Raw genomic sequence first — 23,518 nt, 5'->3', positions numbered from 1 at the left:
CTGAAGCCACTCGTTTAATCCGGGCAAGTGAGCGGGCAAATAAACGCCTGTCGCAGAGACAAAGCTTCCAGAAGAAATTCTTCTGCTATTACAGAACCAGCGGCAATCGATGAAAAAGGTGAACACGTACTTACGAAATACAACACGTGTTTTTTTAACCGAAGTGATTTCTAACCGGTACGAAATTTATGGAACGTTTATGCAGGTGAAATGAGCGCAGAAACACATGAGCTGTAAATTCCGTCACTAAAAGCCTGGAAATACACAAAAAAAGGGCAAGTGATCAGGGGCTCATTTTATATGCTATGTTAAACGTAGTCAGAACAATTGAGAATTAAGTTTAAAATGTGTAGGGACATTACTTGTAGTTTCTAACTGTAATGCGGTAAGTATTACATAAAGGCAGAAGAAATTAAAAGTGCACGAATAGACAACTTGCAGCAGGCAGGGACAGAACTTACGACATTTTGATCCCAAGCTTTCATTTTGTCGGCTTTGATTTGTTGACATTTACGCCACAACTACCACTTTATTGTTAAAGACTATAGAAATATTTCCCATTCACTTTCATTCATCGTTTGTTGGTGTAATAATTATTAGCCCGAAATAGACGATGAACTGAAATGGCAGTGTCTGTGAAGACAGGCAAGTGCGCGGCATTTGTGCATTTACGTTATAAAGAAAGCAAAATTAGCCCAGTTCACAGAGTAGATTTACAATAATATATGTTCAAGATGTTTTCTTTGACTAGTGAAGCGCGCCAACAGGGGAAACCCTTTTAGGCACAACTGAAAAAGGAAAGAAAAGCGATAAGGAACTGGTGCTGTCTGTGTTTTGTTTGGTTTTCTTTTTTGTCAGGATACTTCTCGAAAATTCACCGCTTCCGAGGCAGACATTGTTTCTGAATACGCGTCTAATAATCTATATATTCGCTATCGATAGCTGTGTAACCAGGTCTAATCGTCTCAACACTTTACGCCTTTTTGCAAAGGCTCGGGTGGTCAGTCCAGTTTTGTTGTCCCCACAATGCTGCGTTAAGACTGCTATATCAGACAGTCCAAACAATATACAGAGTATTCTACAATTAGATATGCAAATCACAAATTACATTCCTGGGCGTCACAGTAGCATAATCCTACTCACAACGCTCAAACACAGGGAGTCTGTCGACTGGACTCATGCTTACAGTGCAGACGAAAAACATGAATTATGACATACAAGACTTGTCACGTTCTCTGAAACAATTCCCAGCATATACACGAAGTAAATGATGATGAGAGGGACGAAGCGTCCATCCATCCGTCCATCCATCTATCTGTCTGTCTGCGAGTGAATTATGAGTGGGGCGAAGTCTCTGTTCATGAGTCCATCCATCCATCCATTTGTCTGTATGTGATGAACCTGACACACGGACGGACACTTCACTCCTCGGAAATGCAGTCAGATTTTTCACGAAACCCACTAAAGCCATCTAGCGATACCTTCAAGAACATATACACATAATGCCATCTAGTGATCAATTCTGAAAGCTAACTAGATGTGGGTACTACTACACCATACTTCTACTACGAGGGAACAACCCATACCCCAAGGAGCCTCACCCCTAAAATATTGAAATCTTTTCGGAGGTTTGCCTGCACAGTTACCTTTTCGTGTGGATATATAGGTAAGAAACGAGAAGGCCTGGCTCACAAAAACATCCCACACTAACGCATCACAATAAATTGATGCAATGCTCTAACATAGTTAAACACAGTCATGATCGGAGCTCTCACAAACCCAACAGACCGCTTTGCACAGTAGGTACAGTCAACTTTTAAAATGTTTCGAAGCCACCATTCACAAGAACGTCATATTTCCGTTACTCAGAGAGGTAGCCCTGAACTTATACTTCCAGCGCGTCTAAAGCGCCTCAACATGTACTAGGCAGACTGAGCAAATAGACTAACTAGTTTCTGGCGAATCAAAGGTATTTCCCACACCAAATGGTCCCTAAATTGTAGACGCTGACTGCGTATCATTCCGGAAACTCATGTTGCTTACCTGTGCACGCCGCCTTCTGCAAAAGACGGGCAGCAGCGCACCCAGGAGGCAAGAGATGCCGCAAACGACGGCCAGTACCAGAAGCAGTAGCCCGTGACGTAGAAAGAGGGCGTAACAGGCGGCCGCTATTCCGGTCTCGGTGGACGAGGACGCCAGGTCAGTGTTGTTGGAACCAAAAGTGGTCACTCTGCCGGGCTCCGACTGCGAGACCTTCTCAACTTTCGGTGCCCTGCGGCTTGAGGCCACCGACGAATCTGCCTGGACGGCCACCACCGGTGTGTCCTCGTCTTGCAGCTTCTGTTGAGCCAACTTCGCCGGCGACCGTAGACGTAACCCTGACTTCGACGAAGACGGGAGCTCGGAAGCTGCACACAAACGCATGGGTATACCTGTTGTTTGGCTTTCATTATAGAACACCCTGTGGGCGGTGCCAACTTCGAGCTCCGCATACTTTGGTATGGGAACCTGAGGAACGAGGACACCATCTACAAGTGGCGTTTTAGATGCCCATATGCTCCTCACGCGAGCGTATAGTCAAAACAAGACACATGAGTTAGTCGCCTTCCTGCCCCCGTGAACGAACCCGCTGGTAATGGGTGCCCCCTTATCCCCCCCCCCCCCTCATTTGTGGAAAATCTTGGCGCCACCCTTGCATAAAATACGGACTGCTGCATCAAAATGAGCATTGTTGAGGGCTGTGTTTGTTCAGAGAAATATTGGCGAGGTTAAATTAAAAAATATTCATGTACTTAGATCTGAGTGCACGTTAAGAATTTCAGCTGCATGGTAAGAATCAATGCGGAGTCCCGCATCATGGCGTAATTGGGAATCACATGATTGTTTCAGCACATGAAAGGCGAGAACTTATGTTTTAAGACAACGAAGTGACTCCGGCGTGTAAATGTTTTCTTGTGTTGTCATTATTTACCCTAGAAGAAATGTTCAGCAGACCCAAACTTATCAAGAAAGTCGTGTAAACGATGTTCTTTATACAGCCCTGAATTTTTTTCACCGTCGATCCTGAACTGTTTTTCACGCATTTTGAAGTTAAAGCTTGATTCAAGCACCTGCTGAGCTTGAAGACGGGGAAGGTGACGGTTTCTCGTTGGTTTCATTACTCGAGCTGACGTCGCTATTGGAGACGGGGAGCAGCACTGGGTGAGATTTGTTTTCCCTGACCACCTCTAGGACGGCCACCTTGCGATGCTCCGATTCAGCGCTACCAGCTGTAGGTTTCGTTGCGTTGTGCTTCTTTCTCAGCATGTCCTTTCCCTTGGAGGCCGAGGCAACGGGCTGCACACGACAAGAAAAAAAAGAATGAAAACTTGCTTTCACATGCGTTTCACCGTTAGGCTGCACGCAAGACCCAGTTGTGCATACCTAAGCATTATAGTTCGTGCCTTATGCAATCGATTGCCCGTCGATACCACGGTCGTTGTTGCGTGCGCCATAAACCATACCTCCGCAGCCATTAAAACACCAAAGAAAAAGGCAAAGCGAATGTTTCACATCTACCACCATGGCTACAAGTGGCGCTGGCTAACACTTCTAGTGTTACACTGTGATAAACATCCAATAAAATGGAGAAAGTCGACAGTAGAACTGTCATCACCGTAGTCTGCATGCATAATGTAGAGGTTGTGGGATCGTATACCCATATAGTAGCTCGTTGTTTTTTTTTCGTCCACGTATGATTCCCTTTGTTGCGTAATTATCATACTTCAACAACACATACAGTTAACACCCATACGTTTTCTTGGCATCATTATCTCCAGGCTTTATATGGTAGAGCTTATGCATGGTTTTGCAATGAAGCGGCTGGGGCTTAGCAAAGATATCCTCGATTCAAATATGACGGCTTTGATAATTTTTTTTATTTTATACTACATAGATTAAATCTTTAATGCACATCTCTTACTATTATGTACTCAAGGTGTCATCAAGACTCCACAGCGACAGCAGCAAGGGCTACCATGCAAAATATCACTACGTTTCCACACCATGTTTTGAAAGGCGGCATTGAAATCAAGCCGAGCACCCAAATACCAGATCTTTGCGTACGTGTATACGTGAATAGACTAGCCAACGCATCAAATGCGCGGCAGTTTACTCGTACCTACTTACGCCATTGCCTACATGGCTCTTTTGTGGGTGTTCGATAACCCATTTCTTAGTAGCGCATCGTTTAATATTAAAGCCACCACTAGCACGTTCCGGCGTACGTGAAAGTGGGCACATTCACTGACACACACCTCAACGCGCATGCCCGAATCACGCGCAGAACATACGACGCACATGTAGGCTAGTGTTGTGACTGGGGGACTTAGTCGGGACTCGAAGCCATCTAAGTGTCAGGGCGAAGACGAACCGAAGAGACGGAGCTGAAAACTTAAACGTTTATTTACAGTATTTACGTGATTAGGTAGCATGATAGTTCAGGACAAAAAAAAAAGGAAAAGTACACCCGAGCGTCTTTGCACTCGCGTTTCATGTCCTCCGTCTTCCCAAGATTCCCTGCGAGGGAATACAATTGAGTCCAGGACCCTCCAATGGGATCGTCGTCTTTCACTGCGCTCACGAAGAGGCAAAGTCACAAACCCCTCCCAGGAAAGGTGATAGCACGGCATCACTGGCACAGTCCACACACAGAGTCAACCCAACCTGTTGGCCCGGCTCATGGTTGACTCATGAAGAAAGCATTGCTGCCGGGCAGTCCATGGTGCGCATGAAATGCCCTTTGAAATGCACAAAACGTCACCTAAGACGTTCTCCACGGCACTCGGCTCATTTTCAGGTGCATTCCGATGACTTCAGAAATGCAGAAGGGGCCAGTCTATCTAGGCCACCCAGATAGCAAAACAGTCCTTTCCAGGTAATCCGTCGGCCGTGCGGCCTCAAAGAGCTCGAGGTGAGTCGAATAATTCGCTGTGCTATGGCTTTCTGGACACCTCCGGAAGCGCGACAAAGTCAAAATCCTTCCACGCGTCTGAGCGGGGCCAAGACACGGGGGCGGATCACAACAGTAGGTATACAGCGAGGAGCCCACGGTGCAGCTGAAGGCGCAATGGGATGGCTATGTCTTAACAATAGACGTCACAGGGAGTCTTCGTAATGCAATCAAATTACGGTATTTTAGTTGCCAATACCGTCATTGCTCATCAGGCACGCCGAAGTAGGGAAATCATCGTTAATTTTGACTCCCTGGAAGGCAGCTTTGCTAACCACTATACACCACACCAACTCTGTTTCACATCACGTGGGAGTGTACGCATCACAATGAAGAACACCACAACATGAACAACACAGAGGTACAATGGGAGGCGCTGCTGTCCAGCTCGGCAATTGTTGATCAGCGCTGCCTGGTCCAACGGGTAGAATGGCTAGGGCCAGCGGAGCCCTGGAATAGGGGCCCGACCATTTGGAATGCTGCGCGTTATGTGCAAATAAAGTTTACTCTCTCTCTTGACTCCCTGAGATTCTACCCCGTGCACCTAAATCTAAGCACATGGGCATCCTTCGATTTCGCTCCCATGAAGAGAGAATCTTTGGGAGTGAAAAGCAAGCATTCCAGCTTCTGGTCATTATAATTGCGGTTCAGTTGACATTAAAAGGCACCATGCAAATAGAAAGACAAGTTGGGCGTTTAGTCGCAGCACTGAGGCATTGTGCGCAGTTTCTGACCATTCATTGTGTCGTGATGCGATGTGACACACACAGAGAACCTGCACAGCTAAACCTACGCGCACAAAATACATAAGATATATGCATGACGATGACGGGTACGCATTACTGCCTTTGTTCCTATTCTTTGTTTAGACAAGTGATGTGTTGTATAATGAAAAAAAAATATTTGCTGCATGAACTCATACGGGTAATTACTCATTTGGCAGCCTTCTGGCGCTACTATGAACACAGATTAACCACATCAATACAGAGCAGCTTCAGTTACCAATACCAGTTTTAATAAGCGGATTCGCGCTTCTCGTCATGTCTATTGCAGAATTGTACGGTCGCTTGCCACGTTATGAGGGGGGGGGGGGGGCTTGCTTACAGTTTTCTAGTAAATATAGCCGTTTTAGTGATCAGCTTGTTCACAAATAGAGTGTTTGTCAACGACTTTGAGGTAAGAAGTGAAATATACGAAGGGGATATCAAGTAACAATATTCGTGCAAATGTGCATTCACCGAATTGAGAGTATAACCTGAAGACGACGTTAAAAAGTAAATAGGAGCTTTCGGTCATGTTGCGCTCATTTTTGTTGTACACAATAATTTAAATACGTTCTTGAGCAACACTTTGTATTTAAGTCACATTCTTTGATAATAACTATTTTTAAGAACTGGGAAAATTCGATAGGTGAATGGAAGCTTGAGCAAGCTGGTATGGGTTCATCTTAGCTGAACAGCGCACACGGGACGAGGACGTCTGTGTTATTTTTCTTCATCCTCGTCCCGTGTGCTCTGTTCAACCAAGATGAAAATTATTTGAACTCTGTTCATGAGACCGGGTGGTGCACTGTTAAATTACGTTCGCCTTGTGTTACACTGATGATACCCGAGTACCTCGTGCAGCTACTTTCAGTTGGTAGAGAGTTATCTTAACCGTTTAGCGTGTTGTTTCATATACAGGGTGTCCCACATAACTGGGTATTTCACATAAAACATACAGGGTGTCCCACATAACATAGTGGCGAATTGAACCAAAAGCGTATACTACTCGCACTAGCCTGGAGGTACTCAGGCAATTTTTTGTTTCTCCCCATACAAATTATTATATCTTAATAATTTTTTTAATTATGGGCTGGAAACCCAAAGTATGAACACTGAGGTGTAGAGCACTTTCAGAAGCCACCGAATAAATTGTTTTCTGTACGATACGTGCAGCGCTGTTATTTTTTCGGCGTTGTAAAGAAAACCTATTGTAGCACTATAGCAGTGCGCTCGCGGTTCGTCACGTGGCTTCTTTTCACATTTCGCGGGCTTTCTTTACAACGTGGAAAAAATAATAGCGCGAGACGCATTGTACAGGAAACAATTTAGTTGGTGGTTTCTGAAAGTGCTCTACATCTCAGTGTTCATATTTTGGGTTTCCAGCCCCCAATTTAAAAAATAGGTAATTAAGAATAATTAATTAATTAGTACAGAGAGAAATAAAAAAATAGCTTTAGTAACTGCAGGCTAGTGCGAGTAGTATGCGTTTGGTTCAATTCGCCTCCTAAGTGTCTTTCACTATCAAATTCTTGGCTTACGTTATGTGGGACACCCTGTATAGCTTTCAGCGTCATCATTCTACTCGGTACATTAAAAAATGCGTTGAATCTCAACACGGACACACCATGACCGATAGGGTTGGCTACACACGCACAGTGTGATTATAGAGGTCAAATGTTAAACGTAAACTGACCTCCCGCTGAAATCGCGGTAGCGGCAGGATGATACCACCAAGGCCCAAACTAGGCCCGCCCAGCGGCACCACCTTGATATCGATGGCCACGTCGTCCGGCTGCGGCTCGGCGGACTGGTTGATTCGGCTCTCTTTGCTGACCTCTTCAGGTGCAGCAATCTCAGGACCGGGAATCACAGGACCGGGTAGCACCGGACCAGCTGCAAGCTCCGGCTCGCCAATGATTGGTATCTGAGGCACGAGGTCGTTCATCACGCGCTCCATCATGTTGACCATGTTCACCAGTATAGGTGGACCTCCCGCTGCGCATCGAAAGGCACGAACATTGATCTTTGCTTCTGGTTTCTCCTTAAAAAGCATAACAACGCTTCAAGCGAAATGTAAGTGGAGATATGACATGAAGCTCCTTCCGCGAACATTTTTTTTTTGTTCTTTCGTTTTTTAACATTGTTATCAAAGGCAAAAATTTTGCTCTGTCATTGTAATGACGTGTACGTTAGTGTTGCAACAGCGGACAGTCAACATTAATTTACAATAACCAATCTTTGGCATCACCAGCCTGTATTACTCAGTGTTATAACGATTCCATTCTTACAAAAAAAAAAAAAAACTGCGCGTTAAGGCAGAAACATCAGAGACCATCACTTCTGGAGTTTTTATCCCCACGTGCATATTTTCGTGTATCTTCCTCGAAGAAGATACAAAAAAAGGTGGCAGACTAGGCAACAGTAGATTTATCATTAGATATAAATGACACGAACATACAGGAGAAATCTTACTTATTTGTGGTTAAACAAAAACAATTTGGTTTGTGCAACATCCCAGCCAGGATTTCTACTCTCGTATCACGGGACTTGTGAATATAGCATGTGTCAGCGATTTCTTATCTCCAGACAATATTGTCGGCACATTTTTTTTTTTGCAATGTATGCACAGGTGAGACTCCCCATGGCTGCCCTTTTAACGCAGATCTAGGGTCCATTATTCTATTATTCAACCACTGCCCAGTTTGACCGATATACCAGTCAACAAATAATAGAAATTATTAACCACGACTTTTTGACACTGCGCTATCTTGCCCCAGTGTGTTACGTCTCACTTTGTTTTCTGGCAACACATTCAGCGTTTCTATCAAATGTGGCGTAGATGTGGCCTGCGCCTACATATCTATGTTTTTTTCTTCGTATCTGGTGCTTATTCCTTTACCCCATTTTTTCTCAATATCGCATTATCGACTCGGCTCTCACTTCTGCTTGTATATGCAAGTGAAAGTGCATTGCAATACTCACGTCAGGCGTCAAAATAGACCGCTAAGCTCGCCGCAGCCCTCACGTAGACGACAAAATAAACAGCAAGTGAAGAGAGCATTAGACTACCACAATGTTACTTTGGTTATTGTGTTCGGCTGTTGACCCGAAGGTGAATGGTTTGATCATAGCTACGGCGGCTGCATTTCGGTATAGGCGAAATGCTAAATGCCCATGTACTTTCAGTGCACGGTAAATGACACCAGATGATCGAAATTTCTGGAGTTCTCCACCAATGCATGCCTCAGAATTATATCGTGTTTTGGTGCGTAACACCGTGATATTAAAAAAGCATCAGAGACAAATATGGTGCCGGCTACTGTGTGGTCAAAACAAGGTTACGGCTCAGCGGTAAGTTTGAAGCTAGCCGGTATGGCCGTGTGCCAAGAAGCAGACACGTTCTTGCGCACTTACTGAGAGATAGATGATGTTTTTCATAGATTCGAAGTCACAGAGTTTAAATATGAAATAATCTTGTTTGTTTGCCTTAGCTCTCACTCGTCGTCGTGAGGTGGCGTCACGCCGCGTATTCTGCGTTCATACTTTCAAGAGAGTACCAAATGTTACCCGTCAGAGCATTTTTGACTCATTTCGTCTTATCAGAGATCTGTAACTAACGTTACTAACGACTTCAAGAGCATTTATTATGCTGCAAGTGTGTAAGTGCGATGGAATCAGAGTTTGGGTTACAGCAACGGTTACAATTCAAGTTGTACTTATTGGCACCTACTGCAGACAATAGAATACGAATAACACGAAAATTTCAGTACTACCAGAAAAAAAACTTTTGAAGTGACTCGTTTTGAGCACCAATAGCTGGAATAATTGTGGTTTTCCAGTACTTTATTTTAAACTCAGAACTCCGCTAACCGTCAAGGACAATTTGGCGAAAAGAAGCTGCTTTAGATAACCGCCAACCAGTTCCAGGAAAACCATCAAGGCGCGACCGATTACAGCCGGAGATTCCAAGCAGTCCTATAAACACCGCGATTTGTAGCGTGAGATTAGGAAGCGCCGTTTCAATTTTAATGGAACATTTGGTTCGTTGTTTCTGCGCGCGTCAGCCGCCTTTTTTTATTATTTTTACTGGGGAGGACTGCTTTCTGTTGAAAGCTGGAAGAGCAGCGGAATTGTTCCCCTCTCTTAATGAGACTGTATGTCTCAACAGCTGCAGAACAAATTAGTGCACGGCAGTTTCAGCAGCTCTCTTGCAACACATTCCAAATCGATATTGTGCGATCTCTGTAGCGCTGTCCCAGTTGTCGAGATGGCGATGCCACTATCGCGCAAGCATCGTTGAAGTGGTGGCAACATACGGTGCTCACTACGGGGAACAGATGCGCGTATTTATAAGGCACGCTGGATTAGTGCCCTGTCTGGCGTTCTGCTACTGCGATCGATTATTCAGGTTGCTGGTCGAATACCGATAGAAGGCTGATGATATAGAAACACTCATACCGATACCTTCAGTACATGAGCGACAAGATAAAACATTTTGGTGTAAAGAGCAACAAAAAACAACTAAGATGATAGAGGATGCGACGTAGCACAGGTAACGGACTAACAGACTAATTTGTTTTGGGAAAGGCACCACAAAAAAATCACCAAGCGCATGCGCGTGGCAGTTGTACGCATTAAACATGACATGTCAAATAACTCAAATTCGATGGTAACGAAAGAAACGTACGTATCACTCCTGCGCTTTTGGAAGTTTCACACATTAGGGATTAAGGGCGCATAGTACCTATAAAGGACGCATCAAAAATAGCGAATGCGTGTTTAGTGACGTGACCTTATGTCAACAAAGAAGCCATTGCACACATACGCATTAATTTTTTTTCTTCTGTATATTTTTAAAAATAAGATTGTTGAAGTTATTGTTCCCCTTGGAAGCTGTTTCTTTATCTCTCTTTGCTATCTGTGTTCGTTCAATCACAAGTCTTCAATTGGAAAGTTAAGCAAATCACAGCAGCACTGTTACGCGTCCAGAAAAGGTGCTACCTTTTCGGCCATCACGTGCCACTACGGACGCGCCCGATGGCGTTGCTTCCCCGCACGTCCCCTACTCACGCACGAACGGCGGCGGATCCTGGATGAGCTCGACGCGTTGCAGTTGCCCGGCGGCCGGCGCCACCGCTAGCAGCAGCGACGGCAGGAGACGCAGCAGGGCAGCCATCGCTGACGAATTCCTGGGGCGCGCGCACGCAGCCCACTTCTTCGACCTTTTCGTCGGTGATGGCGTCTCAAGCATCCTGGCCAGCCATTAGTTGGCTTAGAAGAACAATCTCAATGAAGCGATATGGCGCTCGTAGACAGTGCCACCGAGAAGTGCCACATCCACAAATGCGGATGACTCTGTAGAGAGTCGTCATACAAGTTTTCTTTTGCTCTTCGCCGGGAACGGGAGCTATTCCGGGAGAGCGTATACACGCTTTTACATAAAAGAGACATGGCACTGTTTCAATATACAAAGCCCCACCAAGCTGCTTCGCCGACCGTGCTCTGCAGATAACCACGAGGTCAAGGGTGAGATTTCACTACACGGATACCGTTTCGATTGCGGCGCAATAAGAAGACAAAGACAAAAAGCGAAGAAGAACGAGAAGAAACTGAGCGCTCACTTTCTGAGTGCAAGTTACTGGTGAGCCAAGATCTTCTAGGAGACAAGACAAGACAAGACAAGTTACTGGTTAACTGGAACATGTTCATTGGGATTTCTCCATGACTATAGTTTCTTGTATATTTCACTTTATTTTGAGACGTTAGATACTGGTACTCGGGAGCTACAACCATTACTGGTACAATCTGAAAAGCTCGCGTGGTGGCATGAACGCGCCTCTAGCGATGTAAATGCCTTGTTTAGCTCTTCTGTAACGTTGCATTACATCTCGGAGAAATTACGCCTCGGAGAGCTTCCGTCTATGAAAGGTTTATCTTAGCACGTCTTATCGGCAACGCTCACGTTATTTTCTTTAAAGGTTGATACACCGACTGTTCGTGTAAAAATACATCTTTTTTTCGACAAACAAAACAAAGTTTGATACCAAGATCCTCTTTTCTTATAGTACATCACAGTAATGTCTTCTGCCGGGCAGTGCAACCACCACGCTGGTCTATGGCGCTCAGCAGCTGACCCGCAGGTCACGCAATTTAGTCTCGGTCACCGCTGCCGCATTTTCAATGAAGGTAAAGATGCTTGAGGATTCGGTACTTGCATGTCGGTGCACTTTAAGAACCCCAGGACAAAATTTCCGGAACCCTCCACAATGGCCCCTCATAATCACATGATGGCTCTGGGACGTTAAAGCTCAGCAGCTATATTACTTATTATGATCCGGTTCGGCTAGTTGGTACGAAACAAATTCTCTGGCGTAAAGAGTGTCGAGAAAGTGTTGACCTACGCATGTTTTTTTTTTCTTTTTTTGTGGCTGTTCGTGTTTCTGTCCTGCAGCTAAACATTTGTTCCCTAGGTCTTATGTACCTTTTTTTTTTACGTAACCACTAAAGTTTCATTTTACTTTATTTACTTTGACGGAGTATAGCAGATTATTAGAAAAAATTCCATTCAAGTTCGTTTTTGCGAGCTTGAATAGTCTTCCAGTAGCTAAAGGCACACTATTTTTTCCTCCTCGTGTGTGGTCTCGAAAATTGTTCAATCCTATTTGAATAGTGTTTCATGTACAGTTTCTCTCAATATGAACTAAAACACGTTGCCGCGTGGTCAAAGCGGCGCCAACACTGCATACATAGCCTTCATTGACTCAAACATTGCTTCAGCTCAAGTACTAGTATTTCCTCAGCCAATTTCATGCATGCCAGTATTAAATTGTAGGCATAGGATGCCCTTTAAAACTTGTCCCCTGTGTCAGAACTGATATGAAGCGCCGCTGAACGTCGACGCTAAAATTCATCTGGCCGGAGCTGCCATGTTCTGCAACAGCGAGACACTGACAGCACAGAAAAACAGCGGCCTTTTGTTGTTGATGATTTTATTATTTTGTAATGTATTTTTTTACTGTTGAAAAGCTGTTATTGCCCTATCACCGGGGTGACAAATATCGGTGAAGCGGTGAAGGGACTCCCACAACTGACGCGTTCGGGATGTAAAGGTGGAAAGGCCTCATGAAATATTTTATATCTCTTCCACTACTTCGTTTAATGTACATGGCTGATTCTCACAATGGTAGCACTAACATCCCGCTGCTTTTTTTTAATCTTGTGTACTTCTATTTTTGAATAGCAGTTCACCACTTTGATTTTGTAGTTTTGCTGTGCGTCATGCACTTCCCTTTGGTTGATTAATTTTTAAAGAAGTGGTTTAAATCACCACAGGAGATTGGCCATGAATCGGGCAGCAATCAGATTTCGAAAAAAAAAGGGGCGGGGAGGCCTAAAAAGACATTTTATTACTATTTTTAGGTAAACTAGAAGATCGATTGTACGAACAGCATTTTATGAATTGTTATAGAAATAAAAAAGTTAGTTAAAATGAAAAAAATACTGAAAAATAATGAGTAAAATACATTAAATAAAATAATGAAGAAATTAAGTAATAAGTACGTACTTGTGATATTATTATGACAGTCCTTCGGCTGTGCAAGTTCTATCTATAGGAGCTTCTTTTTCCTAATGCTTGTGATATTAGGTCTATTACAAACGAAACGATAGCGCACTCTGGGTAAAAGAAAAATAAAGAAGAGGGGGCGTGGGGCCGAGGTTCAGGAAGCAAGAATTCCGTGCGGCAGCGAATAAGTGAAAAGAAAATATACTGTACTATTAGCAATCAAACCAATGCCGAAGCCGAGGTGGCAGCAGAGAGATAAGTTGGCCTGAAAAGCGGCAACAAGGACGACGGGAATATTGGTCGAAGGCCAGATTGTCAAAATCTCACCACAAGCGGAGACTCGTTTTAAGTGTTATTTCGTAATGGTGGAGAGAAGACATTTAAAGGCGCATATTGAAATCACACAGCAGGCTAACGCCGTCAGTGAATAGCTCTCACTTTCTGATCGTTTCGTCTTGGGCGCACCCTGGTAATCGCTCTATTTCTGCACTCGCCCACTATGCGCTTCCTGGAGACGACCGGTCTGGCAGTGGTGACCTCATCCGCAGACCGGTTGCGCAGACAACGCAACTCTCACACGTTGCGATCAACAGCGTGTGTGCATTGGAGTGTCTGCGGCTAAGCTACATAAAAAGAGAGAAGAAAATGTCTGAAATGTTTGAGAGAGAGAGAGAAAAAAAAAGTAAAAATGTGGCTTCAGCACGCAAGCTTGGAATTCGACATTTCCGTCGAAATGACAGAAAACGCGCCGTCGATGTATCTGCGCCTTTATCGTTAATTGATTGCCCGCAGGTGGTTAACTAGCTCGGCTGGAATTTGGCCGGCTAAGCGGGTGGCCTCGTTTCTCCTTTCTGTCGCGCGCCGACAGATGGCAGCACATGTGTTTCGATGGAATCGTTCGGACCGTGACAGCTCCTGCTGGCCGTCCCGGTTTTTTCTCTTTTTTTCGCTCTCAGTCACGTTCTCTTTCTGTGTTCAGAGTACTCATGCACGTAGTATGGAGCGGGAACAACCGTAAGGCTGTGACCACCTCGTCCTACACCACGCCTTCAATACACGCTGCGCTGTGTGATGGTGGGCAGATATACTAGTGCGTGCTGCCTATCCGTTAGCAAGCAATACATGTTTTGTGTTTAGTACGTCCGACACATCAACGGCACCATGGATAACGCAAGCAGCCTCGGTAGGTGCCATCATTTAACTGTATATTTTTGGGGGTAATGTACGGGCATTCCCATGTATTGGTGTGACGAAATGGGGTGTGTTGGGTGGGGACGGGGATGGGGTTGACTAATTACTATCATACTAGCCTCACCAATGTAAATATGACAAAAGTATTATATGGTGTCGCAAGTTGGCTCCGAATATGGACACAGTCGATGATTGCGGCTAATGTGTAGCTTTAGTTCATCATACAGCCGTCCTTAGAGAATAATATTATATAATCAACCCTCTTCATCGCCGAGCTGGTCATCTTCGAGTTGTCTGTCTAGACAATGTCTCTAACATGACTGTACGTATATGCTAATTACTAACAACACAGCATAATTATTATACCTCACTCCATGTACCTTAGACCATTTTTTAGTTGCATGCATAAAAACTATGCCTGTATTTTCACAAATATAGCATGTGGCTAAGTATTTATGCAGAGTATCACTAACCGACGTTTTCGGTGCACCACTTGGAGCACCAAGCTAACGTGAGTTGTGCAACGGAAACTTACTTCGCTCGAATGTTTGGTAAAGAAAAAAACTATTCCGTTTGGGCTCAACAGCAAAACTAACAAATAACGCCGCAAAATGGCTTGAAATGACTGCTTTTTGCTTGCATCCCTTAAATGTTGTTAGAGGTAACACAATAAATATAGTTTGTACGAAAAATGCAATGCAGCTTGCGCTGAGTTGGGGAAGGCTGTAGTGCACAGCAGAGCTGGTAAGCACATATAGCTAGTCGAAGCTTTTACCCCCTCACCTGTCTCCTTCCCACCCCTTGCTATAGTATATACGCATGGCTATGCCTGCTCTGTTTTTTTTTATTCTTCTTCTTTTAGTATGTGTATTCCTATAGCTCTATATCAATGTCTATTTGTTTTGTCTGTCCTTCCATCTTCTGTATTTCCTCCGTTTCGTTCCTTCTCTCTTATTTTTCTCTTTCCCTTTCTACGTTTTTTTTTTATTTTTTTCTGTCTGTCTGTGTAGTTGTTCTCTCGCCATCTAACTTTTCATTTTCTTCCTGTCCTTCATATTCATTTCACTTATTTATTAATTTATTTATTTATTTATTGTTTTTTATTTATTTGCAGCATACAGCACTCGGAAGACTAAACAAGAGGGCATAACAAAAGGTAATTCACAAGGTAACTGTATCCAATAAAAATATTTCAAGTAATGACCGTATGATAAATCAGTATAGTACACAATACAACAAATAAGTATAGTGAAATTGCAGCAAATAATGCAAATCGCAACTAAATAATGCAAGTCAAATTAAGTGTGAGACAGTTTAAAGAGATTGTATTGTATGGTTACGAACAGAGAGATACATAGTTCTTAAAGTCTGGATTAGAATTATCACAGAACGCTTCAAAAGGTACCGCCTTCTGATCATTCATGGTCCGAGGAAGGAAGGAGTTCATGAATAGATTCTTACGTGCGAAGTAAGGCACACTGGAGGTTCAAGAGTGTATGCCTCTGTACGTTTAGCTTGTCTTGAAATTCAATGCCTTACGTAAGTTTCTGGACTAATGTTGAATTTGCGAAAATAAAGCGAATGTATAAATTTCAACCGGACGATTGCTCTTCGGTATTGTAAAGTAGTAGTGTTTATCAATGCATATGGTCGTCGTTGGCGAATCATTTTTGCAGTAAGCATTTAAGGTAAAGCGAACCACCTTGCGCTACACCATCCGAAGTTTCTTGATATATTTTTTTCTAAATAATATATCTCTTTCGATTTATGGCGCATGCAAACCTTAACCAAAACAACTCTGCTGTAAAACTCCTATAGCGCGCACGTGCCAAATAAATTAGGCAAGTGTCTCTGTTCATCACTGTGGTCCACTAAACACTGCCAAGGAAACACACGGGTGGCGAGTATCTGTGAGAGGCCGCCCGTTGCAGCTTCTCTTGTGGACTGCACCGAGTGCTTGGGTGGTGATTGAGTGCGGGCCGGTTCATGATGATCCCAATTTTCTATGTACGACCCACGGCAAACCTCGACGATAACAGAGAAAGATGGAGAAAGAACACAAGAAAGGTAGGGAGGTTAGCTAGGCTAAGTCCAGTTTGCTACCTTACATGGGGGAGGGATATTATAGTTGAAATCAAGAAGAAGAAATGGACATGGGCCGGGCATGTAGCGCATAGACAGGACAACCGCTGGTCATTAAGGGTAACTAACTGGATTCCCAGAGAAGGCAAGCGGGTTAGGGGGAGACAGAAGGTTAGGTGGGCAGATGAGATTAGGAAGTTTGCGGGTATAAATTGGCAGCAGCATGCACAGGACCGAGTTAACTGGCGGAACATGGGAGAGGCCGTTGTCCTGCAGTGGACGAAGTCAGGATGATGATGATGATGATGATGATGATGATGATTATTATTATTATGATGATGATGATGATATAGATAGATAGATAGATAGATAGATAGATAGATAGATAGATAGATAGATAGATAGATAGATAGATAGATAGATAGATAGATAGATAGATAGATAGATAGATAGATAGATAGATAGATAGATAGATAGATAGATAGATAGATAGATAGATAGATAGATAGATAGATAGATAGATAGATAGATAGATAGATAGATAGATAGATAGATAGATAGATAGATAGATAGATAGATAGATAGATAGATAGATAGATAGATAGATAGATAGATAGATAGATAGATAGATCCATCCCCTCACCTTTTTTCTGATGTATGTGCCACTGTTTCTACAAGTGGGGCGACGCTTCCCTCGATGTGACATTGACAGACTTTGATATCGCCGATGCCAGAGCTGCAGCAATGGTCGTTGCGGCCACTTATGGCTCCAATCGGTCACTTGCGATCGCGGAGAGTCATACCTCATCTAAGTCCGTGTTTGAGTTTTTATGGGTTCGTGTGTGCACACATGCAAAAGTGAGAATCTCCGGAGGGAAGGGGTGGGAATGTGTGCCTTCCCTTTCCCGTTAAGTATAAGTTATATAGGTGGATACAGTCATAGGCTATCAATTATAAGTTGTGGCTGAAGAGCACGACTGACAAATGTTTGTGAGTCATGTTGTGTACGACGTTTTAAGTCTACTTGTGTATGAGTGTTCTCAAACTACTTGCGTACACTTTCTTACTTACACAATAGTACTTGCGTACTTGTGTACAAGTGTACTTGTATTCAGTTTTCTAACATTTCTTCTAAGGCACTGGAAATCGCAAGTGAAGCCAGCCAGAGTACCGTTTTGTGCTTTTTCCGAAGAGTCATCATAAATACAACATAAAATAACATCTTACGAAGACGCGTTTCTTCATCACAGGAATCGTATCCGTAGTTTGTGGTGCATGTGCTTTCGTTAATACCGTATGATGCAGCTTCCCTGCCATTTCTGGATGAACACAGTCAGTCGAGCATCTTGTAAAACATGATAACGTCCTGCCTAAAGACCGTTTTTGGCAATACGCTGCATTCGTAAGTGGCCTGAGCTCACACTATATGCTCCATTTCGTAGATTAGGTGCAACACAGTGGAAGCTGCATGGTGAGACTTCTTGCGGCAGATCCGTTCACATCAAGATATAGTTCAATAATTTTTTCACGCGTAATGTGAACTTTTTATTAGTTTTTAGACTGAGTAATAAATGGAGATGCTTTGTGCCTTGTAATTAGACTAACTCCGTTATCTATACGGTTGTCAGTAGGTTGTTCGGAACCGCTTAACGTCTCTGTTCTCGTATCGTGGCCTCCGCGATTAGTTCTGGTGGCGCGCACTTAGAGCCAGTCGCGAAGTACACGCTTAAGATGACGAAATCAAAGTTCGAGACAAGTGAGCTTGCACATTTCGCTGACTGAACTTCTCGCATAGCTTTTACAGTGTCGCACGTCATGTGGCATACGGAGTACAGGTAGACAGTAATCATTTTATGCGATGTGTATCCGCCTTTTCAGTGCCTTTTCTGCTCCGAGATACAAACGAGAGAGAAAGAAACACACACTAGTGTAAGCCGCGACAGAAGGGGATACAATCCGGCACCCAACACCGCATACATCACACGTCGCGTCATGGTCTCTTTCATTTGCGGGGACGACAGGCATCACATCGTCGGCGCTCGCTTGTGCATATCGATGTGTGGCGTTGTGTGTTCGGTGTTATGCGCCAGATTAAGCACCATTTAGACCGGTAATATGACTCAAGAAATTCGGTGGCGTCTTTGTGGCGTGAATGAGTGAAGCACCATAATTTTGTGGTACCATAATAAGCCCAGGAGTCCTGAGCATCAAATATCGAAGTACGTTCTATAGATCTTGTATAACTGTTTGAACATGAATATGAAATAAGATATCTATTTCTCGTTGGCTCTACAGGCTTTGCAAGGATTCGCAAACCAATTTGCAATAGACTGCCCTATATGAGTTGAGTTATCTTTTAGGCTCTAATAAATGTAAACTGATGAGTTATCGCTGCCTGCTGGCGACGGTGATGCCTTTTGGCTTGTGCAGTTAGTCTCGTTATTCGTGCGTGGCTAAACGTTATCGAAATCGAGTGAGCCTCCTGATCATATAATCTCACCCAAATCTCATTGTGTGGACAAACTAGGGAAGCTTGTTTCCTACACAGTGTGTGACGGAAGCGATGCACAGTTATCTTACGGATCGTTCACTCTACATTTTGCTTCTAAATGCACACGTCATCTGACAAGATAGTGATATAATAATAATAATAATAATAATAATAATAATAATAATAATAATAATAATAATAATAATAATAATAATAATAATAATAATAATAATAATAATAATAATAATAATAATAATAATAATAATAATAATATTAACGGCTAACAAATGCACGGCACGGCAGCACCTGAGTTTTCAAGAATTTCACAAGTCCTGGACGAGCGAGTTGTCTTGAGCGTGGTGACACAGCAACGAATTTGCTACCTCTCATGATACGACGGCCAATATGCCTTCTTGCGCCAACATTGTTATGAGCAACCTTGAAATGTTTGTTGACGGTCGATGTACCGCAACAATCCCCGATGCAGACATCGGTGGTCTTAGGAGACTCCGCAATGAGGCACGCGGGATGCGCTGCACTAACGAGGTCATTACGGGCGTCACTAGGCACGGCGCATCCATTGTCTCTGGCGGCGATGGCTCAGCCTATTGGCAACGAAGCGTGGCGTAACGCCTCTCGGTCGGCAGCCGTGCGCATCTCAACCGGGAATTTCAAAAAAAAAAAAAAACGCTCACTTATTTCGCCAGTGTCGTGCTCGGACTGTGCTGGCACTGCCGTATAAGCTTGGGCGAAGCGAGGCTTCGACGGACACCCATTTTGTCGGGATGAACCGCTCTATATAAAAAAAAGTGTGGCGACCACAAGGTGATATAAACAATGTATTGACGTTTCGGCACCCAGAACTGGAGCCTTGTTCACAATAATCAAGGTTCCCTATCTGAGTGCCGAAAAATCAGTACAGTGTGCTATCCTCCTGTGGTTGGCATCCTCGTATTTCATTCAATAAGCATTGTCCGCCACGGTAGAGAAGCGGTTACGGCAGGGGCGTAAGCAGAAATTTATTTTTCCGGGGTGCCCCTCCTTCTAGATAAAAAGGCAAACAGTCAATTTGCGCCCTGTGCGCCGTGGCAAACAAAAAAAATTGAGAGGGGAGGCACCGTGACCCATGGCGAAGCCAAAAAAGTGCCCCCCCCCCCCCCCCACTCCTCTGGTTTTGCCACTGGGTTAGGGTCTTCGGCTGCTGCTGACTCGAAGGTCACGCACGGGTGATTGTATCCCGGTCGCAGCGTTTGCATTCTGATGAAGGCGCCGTGCTACAGGACCGCGTGCTGTGCGATGATGACAGCACAGGTTCATGTCTCATCTCTTGGGAAGCATGTTGTCTGTGGAATCCGCCATCGACGGGAGAGGCTGCATTGAACATTTACCCAACTCCTTACGTGGAACCATGCTAAAGCATATGGCTGCATGGACGCCTCCAATGTCGACCCATGCAGAACTCGCTGAACCTGCCAAGTTTGCTTGACCCTGTTTTTTTTTTTAATTTTGTGCTATCAGAGTTGCCCGCGAAGGAAGGACAGCAAGACTTCTCATAGTGAAGCAGGACGGCTTTATCTTGTGTTCCTAGAGGTGAAGCGCGAGCGGTTACTCGCTGAAAATTTGGTGTATGCTATGAGTTATATTTTTTTATTAACTTCAGCGTACAAAATAGAAAAGTGGGTCATGGTAGTTAGTACGTGTTTAATTGTTGTTTATATGGCGTAGCAGTGACACCTCAGCAAATTTAACCTTTGAAGTAATTGATCAGTAGGAAACGTGCATAGTCAAAGCCACATATAACGAAATATTATGTATAACAAACACCTGTAAAATACTCTTAAGTATACTTTCGACGCCTCAAATATTTTATATATCAAGTTACCTATATAGAAAGCTCTTTTGTAACGCCTTTCAGATTCGATATGTCCGGGTTCGACTGCATGGTTGCTGTGCTGCTGTGGACACTCCCAAATTACGCCATATTTTAAAATTATCTTATGGGGGCATTTTAAGCCAATCAGAGAGGCCGTCGCAGCCCCATGCGCCAATGAGAGTAAACAACATGGTGAATATTACAACATGGCGGAATCCGGAACTGATCAGACTGGCACCACGGCTTTCGTTGGTGTCGTGCGCTTGAGCTGGTGTGAGTCGTCAAGTTGGAGTTTTCATAACCCCGACCACGTGTCAACATTCGATTTTCCTCTTGCTTTCTGGCATATCTTCAGCGGCTATCCCACACTGGTGGTCGGATCGTCAGCTCAGGCAGCAGCCGAGCCAGGAGCCATGCCGCGGCTGGGACACTACAGCGAGAAGTACGAGCTGAACGGCAGCGGCTCCGAGCAGCCGGCCACCTCGTACGGTTCGTTCCGAAGGGACGAGCAGGGGGCGCTGCTCAGCCACGACCACCTGCTGGTGAGTGTTAAGGCGGTGTTCCAAACGCCGATGCTCTCTCATACCTGGAAAGGACACCGCCTGTGAACATCAGCCCTGCATGTTTATTTTGTACTCTTTTTTGTGCAGGCGTAGTTATTTCACTCTCTTAACCAGTGAGTGTAGCAAGCTAATACGTAATTTCAGTAAGCATACACATGTCAACACTAAATAGCGATGCCCAATATGTGTGTCACTATGATGTCACGACTTTGTCGTCTTCATTATATTTAAACCAAGGGTAGATATTTAAAAGAAAGGTCTGCAGTTATTTCGGAATATTAGTTGCATTGTTAGTTGGCTAAGTTGTCCTTAACACTGTTTGTTCTTATCGGTAAGACAACAAGTAGCGCCGATGAAGCAGTCTGGGAAGGTAATATCTCAATATCTGCTCCTTTCATTCGGAATGTGAGATAATGAGGTAAAGGCAAATCATAGTATCGTAAAGAATAGCATTGAAAGACAAAAGCCCTTGACTTCCGCGTTTGCCGTACGCAACATACGCTACCGCAGCGACCAACCTTCCCTGTGGTTCTTTGGGTATAAGTATAGTAATCTAGTTTACCGTAGTATTAGTACACGTGTCTACCATGGGTAAAGCAATGGGTGTATTATCCAGTGCCGATCTCCGCCAAGGCAGTGGATGAGTCACCGCGTCATTGACCGAGTCTTTAAACACATCCCGGGCACAGTATACAAATCATCAGAATGGTCAAAAAGCAGCTCTCACACAAATATGTACGCAGCGCGATAACGACATTTCCAGGATCAAAAGAAGACAAATCCAGTGGCGTATCAGGAATGAACTCGATAAAAAAGAATGTCTGTAATCTCACATTTCTGGGCGCTGACAACGGGCTTCTGAAGTGTTATAAGCAGATCAAGTACTTGCGGTATTCTATGTCCAACCGTACGTCGTTGTCCGAAGAGTGACCGCTCGCTCTAGCCCCGCAGAAAGCCCGTTCGTAGCAAATGCACGCATGTGCTACAACTTGGAAAACAACCAGCGTTTGAGCATTGGATGGCGCAGGTAACCCGTTCATATATGTTACTGTATGTTTAAACTGTGCTGCGTACAAGCAAAAAAGTATCGGGAAAAATTTTCGTCTGACGTAAGGATTGTTCTGATTTTTTCACCACAAGCAACCGAAGTACGGATACAAATCAGCACGAAGTGGTGCAGATAATTTCAGTTAAATGCAACATCCTACCGTGCTGAACAGTAACAAATACAATGCCTCAACAACAAGCCTATCTGTGGCTGATCAAAGTTCTTTTTCATGTCTGAATTCTTTTCGGCCACGTTTGTTTACGTCTCAATTTTCGTAAATTATGAGGTCAATGCATATAAAAAAAATTAAACATTTGGTGTTTACGTTGTCTTCGACGATAACACAAAGTATAAACGTTTCTATTTAGATGTGAAAGGTGGTAGTGGTTAGAAGATGAGAAAAGGCACCTAATTTCTGCAACCCGGTCGGGATCACGGCGCAGTGCCTAATGTGAAAGCACGGAAACATAGGCCGCGTTAGATCTGGCTGTTTGTAGCTGTCGTTACTTGACCCGAGCATTCGTGACATATATGTCACGAATGCTCCACTTCTTTTCTTTTCAATTTGCTCTATATATGTCCCGCTGATGTAGTGTCCACAGTGTGCGTACTTTTGTAAACGAGAGCAGTTATAAAGAAGGAAAACTCGCGCAAGATTATTGCTAGAATAAAAAAATTGCCCGCAGCTTCCCTCGGGGGAACACTGAGGAGGATGCGGAGCATATAATTGGTTAACGGGGTGTTAAAGTGCGACTTACTTGGGTCGATGGCTAAATTGGTTAACGTGGTTGTGAAATGGGGTGTTAAATTGCGACTTACTTGGGTCGATGGCTAAATTGGTTAACGTGGTTGTAGAAGGGGGTGTTAAATGAGTGAACACGTACACACGTATGCGAAAGGGCGGCGCTGGTCGAAGGGACGTCGATCATTGTGTTTGTGGATTCGTTGGAAT

At 44.0% G+C, this 23,518-nt stretch overlaps 2 protein-coding genes across 6 annotated transcripts in view; one reads left to right on the top strand and one right to left on the bottom strand.

The window, feature by feature from the left end:
- LOC119183111 (uncharacterized) overlaps positions 1–11,110 on the bottom strand; it is a 14,862-nt gene extending 3,752 nt beyond the window's left edge. Inside the window, exons 1-4 of the mRNA XM_075888830.1 lie at positions 10,825–11,110; positions 7,448–7,749; positions 3,111–3,336; positions 2,044–2,408 (exon numbers count right to left, since the gene is read on the bottom strand). Of these exons, the coding sequence (XP_075744945.1) occupies positions 2,044–2,408; positions 3,111–3,336; positions 7,448–7,749; positions 10,825–11,005 (1,074 nt within the window). The 5' untranslated portion in view covers positions 11,006–11,110. The remainder of the gene's footprint in view (positions 1–2,043; positions 2,409–3,110; positions 3,337–7,447; positions 7,750–10,824) is intronic.
- Positions 1–23,518, top strand: part of LOC119183121 (anoctamin-7) — a 100,349-nt gene that overhangs the window by 12,459 nt on the left and 64,372 nt on the right. For 2 of the 5 annotated variants that reach the window (XM_037433579.2, XM_075888822.1), the window contains exon 2: positions 21,311–21,497. In XM_037433579.2, coding sequence (XP_037289476.1) covers positions 21,369–21,497 — 129 coding nt within the window. In that variant the 5' untranslated portion in view covers positions 21,311–21,368. Of the gene's footprint in view, positions 1–14,228; positions 14,502–15,623; positions 15,678–21,310; positions 21,498–23,518 lie in introns of those variants that run through there. The other 3 variants (XM_075888823.1, XM_075888824.1, XM_075888825.1) reach the window with 3 other exon arrangements.

This window comes from Rhipicephalus microplus, chromosome 3 (assembly GCF_043290135.1).
Source record: "Rhipicephalus microplus isolate Deutch F79 chromosome 3, USDA_Rmic, whole genome shotgun sequence".
Taxonomy (NCBI): domain Eukaryota; kingdom Metazoa; phylum Arthropoda; class Arachnida; order Ixodida; family Ixodidae; genus Rhipicephalus; species Rhipicephalus microplus.
This window is presented reverse-complemented; position numbering and strand designations above follow the sequence as displayed.